Here is a 14,088-nt window from a genome sequence, read left to right as displayed (position 1 = left end):
GATGGGCAGGGGGCTGAGTGGAGTTGGTGGGGCCCCCCTACTCTCTCCTCTTTTCTCTGCAGTCATGGGGAAGGTCTATTAGCTAGAATGACCTTGGGATTTCTCTCTTCTCTAATGAAATGCCAATAACAGTCTTCATGTTCTGCTTTCTCCTATTCCTTGTTTGGAGCCTGTCTCCGTTTTTGTGGTTCACGGGAAACAGTCTGTTCCTGTGTCTCAGCACCAAGCCAATCACTGCCAGGAGGCCCTGGGGCCACCACAGGCCCTGTGGAGCGCTATTCCCGCATCTGCCCCATGGACTTGACTTTGGAGACTTTTTAAAGCATCCCATTAAACAAAGTCCAGGTCACATAAATGCTCACCAGAGGCATAAATGCTCAAGGAGCCTGGGTGCTCACACAGGGAGAGTCTGGCTGCATTTTGATTATAAAAAAAGCTGACACTGACCTGGAGGCCCTCAGACAGAGTCATTTATTCATTGATAGACAGATCAGCACAATGGGTCATCAGGCGCCTACTCAGTGCTGAGTTGGGGATGTATCCAGGAACTTTGCCTCCGGTCCTCACCTTGGAGGCTACACTCGAATCACCCATGGCCTGCTCCGTCCACGGTGTCCATGGGGACCCCACCTGCATCCCCGGTCCTGTGGCCAGGCCGGGTGCCTCTGTGCTTTGAAGCCCATCCCTCCTGGATGCCTCCCATCTAACTCCCCCTGCTGACCGGCTGGTCTTCAGGGCGCATTTCCCAGTAAATCAGGCGCTCGTCAGTCCTCACATCACTGATCGCTTCTGGGAAACTCAACCTAAGGTGGCTCGGCGGTGTCCAGTGTGACAGAAAATAAACAAGCCAAAACATAGAGACTTTGTCAGCAGAGGCATGAACACTGTAACCTGGATGCTGATGAGAAACTAGCTCAGTGAAGGGGAGGAGAGAATATTCTGGGTGCAGGAGGGGCTGCAAAGCCATGTGGGGGGCTGGGAAGTTGAGGGGATCAGGAGTCTGGGGGTTGCGGGAATGAATGAGAGGTGAGGTGACGGGGGAGGGGACTGCTCACAGGACCCTCAAGTGTCGGCACTTTATTTAACTCAGTTTGGGTGATCTGCTGCTTACTGACATTTCAAAAGGGATAAAAGCAAAAGGACTAGAAGAGGAGACTCAGGAATTGGCTAACCTATTGAAACCTAGATCTTCCTCCTATTTCCTAGAAGAAACACAGGAGGAAAATCCACCCAATGCCATGCTGAAACATGTGTAGACTTCACCCAGCCTGGGCCAGCAGAGCACTGGATGGTGTGCTGGAAAGACCACTGTCTTCTGGGATCTGACCTCAAGTTACAGCTGCTCCCCCTTCACAACCTGACCCTCCTCCACCAAGCCTCCCCAAAACACCACTGCTTTCTCTGCTAAATCCTTTTTGAATTTGTATTTCATGGTGTAGACCTCCATGGGCAGCATCTTATGTAAGGTTATTGTTCCAAGCAACATGTTCTGTTTCTAAATATACTTCTCTCCACTCTGAGGAGTGTCCTCCAACTTCTCAGGTTCTACCTGTTTGAGGAGGACACTGGCCATCCCCCAGACCCCCTGGTGGTTCTCACTTTTCCAGGCTTGGGGTTTCTGATGACTCGTCTGCTCAGCACCACTGCAAGCAGGCGGATGTTTTGCTGACAGATATCAGGTGGATATTTATGGGCACCTTGGGTGAACCATGCAAAGGGGACATTTTCCTATGTTTTCCTACCTACACGCCATCAGCAGCATGCACCTGTTGCTGTGTGGATTTTTTTTTTTAACTGAACAGAGGCTGTTTTCCTAACTCAGTTTCGCATTTCTCTGGTGACAGGGGCATAATATGTGGTGTGGTTTTCATTATCAAGGAGAAAAGATCCTTCCTTCCGGGACCCTCAGCTGACATCCAGGACAGCCAAGGTGGGACCATCCCAACTCCGAATGGGGACAGCACCCTCCCTGGAGACCAGCCAGACAGGAACCCTCAGCACTTTGCACAGTGAGGCTTCTCTCTTGCCTTCTCTATGTCTGTTTCCTCCTGGTGAGTATGAGCACCACGGACCCAATGCCTGGGACCACAAGGACAACATGCAGGCTCTTTGTCCATAAGGATGGAGTCTCTCGAACCTGCTAATAGTCTGAATGATCTGATGATCCTGGCACTGGCCAAATGCCTCTTCTTATAGAAATCTAGCATAACTCCAGCACATGAGGGCCAGCCACCTGCCCTATTTCCCCTGTGTTGGTTTCTTTTTGCATCTCAGAATTCATAGTATGTCTGTGAACAACCATCTGCATGTTAGCCCTGTGAGCTTTTCCTTATCTTTTTAGGAAATGCTGTGAAATGGCTTGCCAAGGGAAAAAAAAAAAATATTGGCAATTGTGAAGCTGGGCTCATGCTTGATTTCTCTGGTTATTCTCCCATTGTTCCGCAGAAGCACGGTGGACAAACAGCTGAACAGACCATGATATAGGGGTGATGCTTCACATCATTCCCTTAAAAAGGGCATTGTCAGACTTCCCTGGTGGTCCAGGTTTAAGACTCTGAGCTTCCACTGCAGGAGGCATGGGTTTGATCTCTGGGAAGTTCTGCATGCCTCACAATCCAGCCAAAAAAGGGCGGGGCACGCTATCACCAAAACTTTAAATTCAAAGGATGCGCTTCTTCTAACATGATTGACTGCTTATGATCACTTTCCTCTTCTGATAACATTATACTGTAGTAAGTGGAAGATGAGGTTTTTATCAACATGGGCCAAGGTTAAATGGCCTCCCCAGGGCTCCAGGCTGTGACGAGTGTTTTCTGCATGCATGGTGGTCACTGAACATGGGTGTTAGGGGCACGCATTGAGGAGAGACGTTTCATGAAGCATTGAGCAAATCTGTCTCTCAGGGACCCCAAAGGATGCTCTTGGTACTGGGTTTTGTTACATGAATATTGCTTAAAATAGGTGGACCTTTGGTTAAGCTTGGAGAAATTTTATTAAACTCCAGTGTGGTTTAGAATCAAATTTTACTGGTGTTTGTTCAAACTGAGTATGAAAGAGATTCACCAAAGTCATGGACTCTCCTTTCACTGTCATTCAAATCACATATATTGTGTTAGTGTTTGACTCACAGCTATCTGTAATCTTATGAAAGCTGATTTCATTAGAATTGTTTAGTCACTATGTCGTGTCTGACTCTTTGCGACCACATGGACTGCAGCACACCAGGTTTCCCTGTCTTCACCATATCCCGGGATTTGCTCAAATGCATGTCCATTGAATTGGTGATGCCATCTAACCATCTCATCCTCTGTCACCCTCTTCTCCACCTGCCTTCAATTTTTCCCAGCATCAGGGTCTTTTCCAATAGGCTGGCTCTTTGCATCAAGTAGCCAAAATTTTGGAGTTTCACCTTCAGCATCAGTCCTTCCAATGAATATTCATGGTTGATTTCCTTTAGGATTGACTGGTTTGATCTTGCTGTCCAAGGGATCCTCAGGAATCTTATTGAACACCACAATTAGAAAGCATCACTTTTTTGGTGCTCAGGTGTCTTTGTCATCCAACTCTCATATTCATAAGTGACTACTGGAAAAACTGTAGCTTTGACTATATGGACCTTTGTCAGCAAAGTCATGTCTTTGCTTTTTAACATGCTAAGTTTGTCACAGCTTTCCTTCCAATGAGCTAGTGTCTTTTAATTTCATGGCTGCAGTCACCATCCACAGTGATTTTGGAGCCCAAGAAAGTAAAATTTGTCTCTGCTACTTTTTCCCCTTCTATTTTCCAGGAAGTGATGGGACTGGATGCTATTATCTTAGTTTTTTGAATGTTGAGTTTTAAGCCAGTTTTTCACTCCCTTGTTTCACCTTCATCAAGAGGTTCTTTAGTTCTTCTTCACTTTCTGCCATTAGAGTGGTATCATCTGCATATCTGAAGTTGTTGATATTACTCCTGGCAATCTTAGAATAGCTGTAGTCTTTTTAAAAAATTTTTATTTGGCTGATCTAGGTCTTAATTGCAGCATGTGGGATCTTTGAACTTCGATGCGGCATGCGGGATCTAATTCCCTGACCAGGAATGAAACCCAGGCCCCCTGCATTGCGAGTGTGAAGCCTTAGTCACTGGACCACCAGGGAAGTCCCAGAATAACTGTAGTCTTATAATGATGAAACATTCTCCTTTTGTCAAAACAGATAAACAGTTTTCTCCCAACTGTGATTCTGAGCAGGGGCTCAGAAGCCATGGATGAGAGATCTGATCAGTGTGAGCTTGAAAAAGTAAAAAGGTTTTATTTCCTTGGCATACAAATTCAATCTGATGCCCCAATCCTTCTGCTTATCGTAAAGTATTTCAGAGGAACATGATGAACGATCCCCTTGTGTTCTTATGACAGATGGATTTATTATCTCAGAGATTCTCCCCTCATCAAACGGCTATAATTACACACTCCAGTGCCTTTTACTGGCAAATGTAAGATGAGAATATAAAGATATTGATTTTTACTTTTTAAGAAACATGCTGAGTCCCACATTTAAATGAGAGTTTCCCTTGACACAGAAAATGAAAACGGTAAATGGCACACTACTATTCCGATCATGCTTACATTGCACATGATATTTTTGAATTCGTCTTTGGAAATTGTCTGTATGTAGGATGCCCTCAAAATATTTATTCCATAAAGGTAAATTTAATTTCCAGATAGGAAGTTATTCACATAGGCCTGTTTACAGAAAGAGGAGTTTGCTGCAGGTTGGATAGCACTAGATCAGATGTGACTATAAGGAGAGTTAAGACAGATCTCCTGATCATTTTGAATGATTTTCAGATCATTCATCTAAGGGTGAATGATCTGCATTTAGAGCCATATGAAACTGGGATGTCCAAATTTATTTTTTTTATTTACGGAAAGATTGAAGGCAGATGGAAAAGGGGACGACAGAGGATGAGATGGCTGGATGGCATCACTGACTCAATGGACATGAGTTTGAGTGAACTCTAGGAGTTGGTGATGGACAAGGAGGCCTGGCGTCCTGCAGTCCATGGGGTTGCAAAGAGTCGGACACAACTGAGTGACTGAACTGAACTGAACATACTGTCTCAAGGGAAGAAAATGAGTAATTAAATTTCCTAATGCTTTAAGTGGATACATGTCAGATTATTTAAAGATAATTAACTTGATTAATATTCTTAACCTAAGCACAAGCCATCTGTGGACATATTCTTTGTCCACATCTAGTGCCTGCTGGAAAATGCACGCAGCACTTCAGATAATATCCTGTATTATCATATTTTCTGATATGACAGAGCCAGGAGGCAGGCAAATCCTGTCCCTGAGAAATGACTGAAGAGAATTTTCAAAACAGCCTTCTTGGAGGGCTCAGCAATGACCCCGGGTCAGTGATAAATGGAGGGGTGTTTGCTTACAACCACTGCTGAATCCTGAGCCAGAGTAGTGTGAGTCTGTAAATGTATGCAAGACAGCAAAGGAGACACAGATATAAAGAACATGGACTCTGGGAGAAGGCAAGGGTGAGATGATTTGAGAGAATAGCATTGAAACATGTATATTACCATATATGAAATAGATGACCAGTCCAAGTTCGATACACGAAACAGGGCACTCAAAGCCGGTGCACTGGGACAACCCTGAGGGATGGGATGGGGAGGGGGGTTGGAGGAGGGTTTGGGATGGGGGACACATGTACTCCCATGGCTGATTCATGTCAACGTATGGCTAAAACCACTACAATATTGTAAAGTAATTAGCCTCCAATTAAAATAAATAATTTAAAAAAGAATATTATATACAAAATCATGGAGTACAAAAAAAAAAAAGAATAGTGTGAGTCTGGTTGATCTTGCCCTGAGCTCATCCAGACCCATCACCCGCTTGGCCATGAAGTATTTCTGCTAGGGAGGGGCTCCTCTTGGAGACCAGATTCTCTGCTGCTAGATGGAGCTGAGTTGACTGGGGAGCACAGGGTGGAAGCTCCATTCCCAGCCACAAATGGGAAACCTTGCAGTTCTCCCAGCTTATGGCTCTAATCTGTTTGGGCCAAGTGGCAGAAAGCTGGATGACCCAGGAATTTAACAAGGAGCTCCTGGAAGGGAGAGGACCACAGTGCCTGGGAAGCTCTCCTCACATCCTAGTTTGAACTAAACAGGAAATGAAAACACAACATATCACAGTTTATAGGAGGCAGTTGAAATAGTGTTTGAAAGTTATAGCTTTAAATACATATATTATACAGGAAGTAAAATCTCAAAGTGATAACTAAGCTCCAGCTTAAAGAAGTTAGATAAAGAAGAGCAAATTTAGACTATAGAAAACAGAGGGGAAAATATCATAAATATCTGAGTGAAAATCACTGAAATGGAAAACTGAAATGAAGGACAAATCAGTGGAACCAGATGACAGATATTTGAAAAGATCATCAGAATTTATAAACCTTTGGCTAGGCTGAGCAAGGAAAAAATGGAAAAATCACCAAATTAGGCAGGAAAAAGAGGAAACATCACCAACTGTGCAGAAAGCAAGAAGATTTAAGTGCACTATTATGGACAACCTTATACTGACAAGTTAGGTAACTAAGATAAAAGGGGAAAATCCCTAGAGTGGCACAAATTACTAAAGCTGAGTCAATATGAAAGGAAAACCTAAAGATTTTCTTTCAAATCATAAGGAAATGAGGTCTGATCAGTAGTAAAAAAAAAAAAAAAAAAAATCTTCCCACAAAGAAGAGCCTGGGCCCAGGTGGCTTCACTGTGAATGACTATCTGAGAAGAAAAAGTCCCAGCGCAGAGCAGCATCTTTCAGACAGAAGAAGAAGGAACACTTCCCAACTCATCCTTTGTGGCCAGTGTCACCCTGAGACCAAAACCAGAGAAAGACACAAGAAAAGAAAGCTGCAGTTGTCAAGGACCAAGGGTCCTCATGGACACAGAAATAAAAATCCTTACCAAGTTGTTAGCATGTTGAATCCAGCAATATTTAAAGAGGCGCAAACACCATGGCCAATTTATCCCCAAATGTAAAGGATAGCTTAGTATATGAAAGGATAGTTCAACATGTGAAAATCAATTAATGTAATAGGTCATATCAATAGGATAAAGACAACCCCCCAACACACATGATGATCTAAATGGACATCTGGCAAAGTTAAACACCTGTTTTTTATATTAAAAAACTCTGTTCAACCACATCTTGACAAAGGCCACTTTCTATATCTGATAAAGAGCCTGAAGAGCTTGCTCATTCATTTGAGAGTCTGAGCACTGCCCCTGAACCAGGAGTGAAGGGAGGACCCCCATTCACCACCTCTGCCATCACTGTGTGTGAGGGTCCAGCCCGGGGCAGCCAGGCAAACCAACCAAACTGCATCCTGCTTCCTCGCTCCACCCCAGATCAGCCTCTCCCAGCCTCACGAGACATCAGATTGTGTTTAAAACACTGCCTGCTTTTTTTCTGAGAGATTTCTGTTTCCTCTGGGTCCCCTCTTCTATTTTTGTTGTTCTTTCTCATTCTCACTTTGGGGTTCTCGGCCAGCGTTTGTGCGTCCTCCCAGCTCTTCTCCTGTGTGTGAAGAAGCCTCTGCAGGTGCTACCTGTAGTGTGAAATCCTATCTCTCCCAACAGGTTTCCGGGACTTGTGGTTTTTCACGGGAGAGAGGTCCAGCTGAGGGCTCAGACGTGAGGAGGTGGCTGTATCCAAAACAGCCGTTTGGGGACCACACAGCATCGCCGTCAGGACACAGGCGTCTGGAGCCAGCAGAGGCACCTGGGAGCCCTCCAAGCTTCTGCCTCCCACATGCAGTGGCAGGGACAGAGCCTGCCGCCTTCAGGCTCTGGGGTCAGACGCGATGGTGAGAGGAGGGAGGGAAGATGCTCCAAAAATGTGCATCTTCTTCTCCTTTGCTCTTGCGTCACTGGTTCCCAGTGATGACATTCCACAGGCTCTCTGATGGATGCACAGACTTGGCTTTGTCACAAAGGGGCGGCAATCAGCCTTTCAACACGTGGCGAGGCCCTCCAGTCCTGACCTGCAGCCACTTCTTTTCACAGCTTTAAACCCGAATTTGACATTTTGCAGAACTGCTTTATTAGGTGTGCCTGAGTCTCTCAGTTTAAATTTGTCTGTGTGACAAGGAAATGTGATTTCCAGCAGTTGGGGTCCTGGAGATGAGGTTTAGCTGTTGTGTCTGGGAACCAGGAGGAGGCCCCAGGGCTGCAGGGCCCCAGCCTGGTGATCATGCACCTGGAGAATCCCCAGGGCCCCCACAGTGGCCTGCTTGGCCACCTCCATCCTTGTGCGCCTCCAGAACCCCCAGGACGACTCTCTGCTGTGAAACAGTGCAGGGCAGATGCTGTGGCTGAGGGCCCTCTGCGAGATGCTTATAATCAGCTACAGATCTGCTTGCTAACACCACCAACCCCAGACCCCAGAGGACGCAGCCACACGAGCTTCAGCAGATGCGTGCCTGGCAAGCAGACCTATCTGCACTAGGACCGCTCTGCTGCAAGTGCAGGACGAGCCCGATCAAGCAGGAGATGAGAGCAGAGGGGAAGATCCTGTGACAGACCCTGCTCCTACCTGGGCAAAGCTCTCTGCAAACTGCAATTTCCTGGAAACAGAATCGCTCTGCTGTAGACCGAGTGATGCTATGGCACTCCCCAAGGATGCAAAACCACGTTTTCTCTCTTGTCCGAAGTATAGCTGCTTTCTGGGAAGAGCCTCAGGTCAGTGTGGACCGAGTTTTTTGTTCCATTCAGTTTGATGATTAAAGAGTGATGGTGAGCAGTCTGCACCCTTTCTCGCTGGGGGCTGCTGCCGTCCTGGCCCCCAGTTGAGATGTTCCTGTCCCGTCACCCTGAGCAGCCCCTTGCACACCAACTTTGGTCTTGGCCACATGACTTGTTTGGGATGGTCAGATGTAACGTATGCTCCACACACAGGCTTGGAGAGCTCTGGCTTGCTGGACTCATGTGGCCGCCACATGATGACAGGTGTGTGGTCCTGTCTCCGGGGCCAGTGGCCAGCCGGCATTCTCAGGCTCAGACCAGTAGGGGAACCTGGCAAGCCCAGTGGGGCAGCCTTCTTCCAGCAATCCCTACAGCCATGAAATGACTGCCCCCCAGCCTCGGTGCTGGTCTCCTGGGCTCAGACCCCTGTGGTGTTGCCCTCACCCCACCATGGGGGCAACAGTGCGGCACACCATGGCCAACATGCATGTTTCTAAGAGTGGGATCTGACGCCCGTGCCCGCCCTACGGGAGACGGGACTCTACAGTAATTCAGCTTGTCTGCCCCTTATGCTATTAATTTCAACTATTTCTTCCAGCCGGTTTTAGGTTTCAGCTGTTCCAACAATCCTTAGTAAACACTCCAGAATGTCAAATTAAGGAAACCACATGTGGCAGCCAAAACATCCCCAATTGTCCCCAAGTGTGCACTTCCAGGCTCTTGAGGAACCTCCTTCCCCTGGGGGCTCTGGTCAGTGGCCACTGTTCCCTGGGTCAGGAAGAGTCCCTGGATGAGGGCATGGCAACCCACTCCAGTATTCTTTCCCGGAGAATCCCTTGGACAGAGGAGCTTACCATCCATAGAATTGTACACAACTAAGCCACTTAGCACAGCACAGCACTCTCCCCTGTGGCCGGGCAGTCAGCAGAAACCCCCATCCCCCTGAGCTGCCAGCACGGTCAGCCCTTAAATGTGTCTTAGTCCCATCCTGATGGCTTTGACCTGTGTCCCCTAAGCAGAATCCCCGCTGAAGCCCTAGGTCCCAGACCTCACCTCCTTCTCCATCCCTGTATCTCTTACACAGATTCTGAGTGAAGGGCACCCAGGAGGCTGCGGTTTCCTAGCATTTTTTCTCACTGGCTTCATGTCCTGACTTGCGCCTGCCTGGCTCTCGTCCCCCCAGAGCCCCACATCCCACTCCCGATTGCTCGTGACAAACATATGCTCTGACCTCCAGCTCCTGGAACTCCTCCTCCTCCTCCACGTCATAGGATAGCGTGTGGATCTTGATGTCTTCAGGCGAGAGGTCAATGAACTTGCCGTCGGGGTACTCCAGGCTCTCCTTGGTGGGTGAGCGGTCCTCGATGAAGGTGGTCTCACAGCAATCAGCTGCCACGCCATCCCCCCAGGGGCGCAGCACACTCTCCGAGTATAGGATGAGGTTGGGTCGGTAGCGGGACTCCACTGACTGCTGGAGCGTGCTGGGGTCCAACAGCTGTTGGAGTGGTTCATTCCTGGTGCCGTCTGGGCTGGCCGATGCCACGCTGCCCACCACTCGGCAGCTCTGGTACTGGGGAGCGGGGTACACGGACACCAGACCATCCCGGCTCTCGGCCACCAGGCTCCTTGTGTTGATGAGGCCATTCCTCTTGCCGGCCTCGCCGAGCTTGTCGCGCACCAGCCCGCTCTTCTGCTGTACGACTCCAGCCATGGTGCTGTCCTCCCGGCTGGTCGTCGGGCTGGCGGGCTGGACTCGAGGGTCACACTTGCCTCACAGGGCCCATTTCTCCTGGAGGAGGAAGAAACAGAGATGAGACAAGGAAATCACACCTGAAAAGCTCATCAGTCAGACTCTGGTTGTCCCAGTGTGTCCTGGTCGCTGGGGTGAACAGTCACTGATCTGAGCCCATTTACCCTGATGGTTTAGACAGGCTCGGTGGGGACAGTGGCCAGAGGGAGGCAGAGATAGACCCTGAACATCTTTGGACAGACTCTGCTTCCCAATGAAGGAGGCTGTGCAGGAATTAGGACCACTGTCACCCCAGAGAACCCCAGGATTTCAGCTGACTTCTGAAATCCACAGGCAAGCCCACCCATACCAGCCTCGACCACGGGGCAAGTGGGGCCATTCATTGAACTCTCCCAGGCTCCTCATCCCAGCAGAAAAACTCGCACCAAGGAAGCGAGGGTTGACTTACAAAGATCTTGTGACTTAGTACTGATGGAACAAAGGAATAAAGGATTATTTTGGCTTTTGATCTTTTCAAATAGATTTTCAACAAGTAACCAACCTACAACCTCTTGTGAATGAAATTTTGACTAGAGGGATTTAAAAGCTTTATATACTAATAAATTCAAACTTTTTGAGTAATGTATTTTTATCTTTATATTTTCAGATGTTTTGTCTAGTATATCTTAAATATTGATCTATTTTATCTTTTCTTTTTTCTGAAGAACTAAGTTGCTTTTGCTTATAACTTATCATAAAATGCCTTTGTATGATAAAAACAAAAAATAAAAATGCCCCACACAGATTTAGAAGTGATAAGAAGACCTACATGTTAGTGCTGTACATGGACTAAGCTCCCCAGCTGAGAAAATCTTACATGCACATTTTAGTATGTTCTACACACATGTTAGAATTAGTCTGACATTCACACTAACCTTCAGCAGGGTCCCAGGAAGTGGACTAAAAATTTTCCTGCCTCAAGTGTGCTTGGCTTAGAGAAACACCTGTGTACCTGGGATACAATTAAGCATTCTTCTAAACTATTTCCCCCTAGTTCCTTTCTAGAGTTTCAAATGTTAAGAAGAAGACACCAAAGTTTACAATTTTGGGGAGACTGCTTTTCCTCTTTGCAAGTTAATAACTATTATGTAGCAACATTCCATCTTGAGGCTTTTTGCCCTTCTGGCTTTCTAGGAGATTTAAGAATTGTGTTACATTATAACTGCTTTGTTTGGAGGTAGCTACAGGAATCTAAGGTGGCACTAGTGGTAAAGAACCTGCCTGCCAATGCAGGAAACATAAGAGACTCGGGTTCAATCCCTGGGTCGGGAAGATCCCCTGGAGAAGGGAATGGCAACCCGCTCCAGTATTCTTGCCTGGAGAATCCCATGGACAGAGGAGCCTGAGGGGCTACAGTCCATAGGGTCACAAGGAGTCCGATACAACTGAAGTGACTGAGCATGTACACACACAGGAATCTAAAATTTCACACCGAGCAGAGGAGAGAAAGAAGACATCCTTGCGATTAATGGGAAAATAGCAGTTTAATCACGTCGACAGAGACTGGTCGAGGGCAGGGTATGCACTGAGAGGGGTGGGTGTCACCAGCTTGACACCGTGACGCATGTAAAAGAGGTCAGAACACAGTGCCAGCTCTGCTCCTGGGCCTCTAAGCCCTCAGCCCCGGGGCCCGGAACAACCAAGAGCCAAAACCAGGAATCCCGAGCGCCTGTGAAGCACATCCCGCGTGTGAGCGTCACCTCCACACCTGGTCACCTTCCCAGCTCCTCCAGGTGTTTCTGGTCCAAACATCCAGCCTCTCTGATCTTCATCCTTCCACAGAGAAGCTGATGGGCCCCTTGTGCAGGGCTGGATGTACCACCAAGCCCAGAAAAACCTTCCTGAAGCTCAGATCCGCTTCTCAGACTCAGCTCCTTCTGCCAGGATCTGCAGTGAGTATCTTACAAATGACCTGTGGTTGCATTTGTTTAAATTCCTCTTCTTGGATGGAGTCCCTTGTTCCAGCCCAGCCAGTGTGACCCTCCCTTTTCTGGTGCGCTCCTGGCTCTGGGCTCCAGTTTCTCCTACAGCTCCTGGTTTATCCTTCTCTGCCAACGTGACAGCTACTCAACATCGCCGCCTCAGCCCTGCCCTGCCGAGTCTGAAACACAAGGACCAGTTTCCTCCCTGTTCTCACCCTGGTATACAGCCGGTGTTCAGTGAATGTCTGTCAAGAGTAACAGTCTGAAGGGTTACAGGATTGGACTAACGCTACTTAGCGATCTCCTTGCCTTGCACCAATCCTGAAATCGGTTGAAATTGTGGCATTTGAAGGCAGGCACAGCTTACATCTCCACCACCCAGAGTTGACTGAGAACCTGCAGCGTTAGCACCTCCTGGGATTCGGTCAGGAAGGTGGAGTCTTGACCACCTGGAGCTACCGATTCAGATCCAAACAAACACCACCACAAGGGCTATTTTGCACTTTTTAGGGAATGCTCTCTAGGGAATTGCTGGGAGGAATATCAAGAACCTCAGATATGTGGATAATACCACTCTAATGGCAGAAAGCAAAGAGAACTAAAGAACCTCTTGATGAGGGTAAAGGAAGAGACTGATCTAAAATTAAATATTAAAAAAACCTAAGATCATGGCAAATGGGGGCCGGGGTAGGTGGAAGCAGTGACAGATTTCCTCTTCTTGGGCTCTAAAATCACTGTGGATGGTGACTGCAGCCATGAAATCAGAAACTGATTGCTTCCTGGCAGGAAAGTGATGACAAACCTAGACAGTGTGTTAAAAAGCAAAGAAAAAAAGAAAAGATGCTCCAGCCAAGAAGAGAAACAGGTGGGATTTGAACCAGGTACGTCTGACTCCAAAGTGTACCATCTCCTCGCTCAGCTGGAGTGACACCCACGTGGGGAAAGCTGGGGAAGCTTGTTGGACTGCGGACCTCACCGTCAGCCCTCACAGCTGAGCGGTGCGTGCTGTTTCAGGAAGATCCCAGTTCTGTTGTTCTCTCGTTTTAGTTAGTAATTTCATTCATTAAAAAATAACAACATTATTGGGATATAATCTAGAGACACAGGTTTGATCCCTGGGTCTGGAAGATCCCTGGGTCAGGAAGACCCCCTGGAGAAAGAAATGGCAACCTGCCCCAGTATTCTTGGTGGGAAAATCCCACGGACAGAGGAGCCCATGGGGTTGCAGAGAGTTGGACATGACCCAGTGCACATGTACCAACATCATAATGTTCACCTGACTTCTACTTTTTTATTTTTAAAACGAATTTTTAAATATTAATTTATTTATTTGGCTGCACGAGGTCTTAGTTGCAGCCCGAGGGATCTTGGCTGTGTCTTGCGGGCTCTTCCGTCGCAGTACACGGACTCTCTAGTTGTCGTGCGCAGGCTCCGGGGTGTGGGCTCAGTAGTTTGGCACATGGGCGTAGTTGCTCTGCAGCTTGTGGAATCCCAGTTCCCTGACCAGAGATCGAACCCACACCCCCTGCATTGCAAGGTGGATTCCTAACCCCTGTGGAAGGCCCCGCCTGACTTTTAAAGTGTACAGTTCCCATGGTTGTAGCATACTCACAGCACTGTGCAGTCTTTCTCCCATCC

The 14,088-nt window shown here is 47.6% G+C and overlaps 1 protein-coding gene across 3 annotated transcripts in view; it reads right to left on the bottom strand.

The window, feature by feature from the left end:
* The window catches only part of SYNDIG1 (synapse differentiation inducing 1), a 104,201-nt gene that overhangs the window by 43,188 nt on the left and 46,925 nt on the right, over positions 1 to 14,088 (bottom strand). For 2 of the 3 annotated variants that reach the window (XM_055544126.1, XM_055544128.1), the window contains exon 2: positions 9,971 to 10,528. In XM_055544126.1, the coding sequence (XP_055400101.1) occupies positions 9,971 to 10,450 (480 nt within the window). In that variant the 5' untranslated portion in view covers positions 10,451 to 10,528. Of the gene's footprint in view, positions 1 to 9,970; positions 10,591 to 14,088 lie in introns of those variants that run through there. The other variant, XM_055544127.1, reaches the window with a different exon arrangement.

Source organism: Bubalus kerabau, chromosome 13 (assembly GCF_029407905.1).
Source record: "Bubalus kerabau isolate K-KA32 ecotype Philippines breed swamp buffalo chromosome 13, PCC_UOA_SB_1v2, whole genome shotgun sequence".
In the NCBI taxonomy this organism is placed as follows: Eukaryota; Metazoa; Chordata; class Mammalia; order Artiodactyla; family Bovidae; genus Bubalus; species Bubalus kerabau.
Note: the sequence above shows the minus strand (reverse complement) of the source record. Positions and strands in the feature narration are given on the sequence as shown.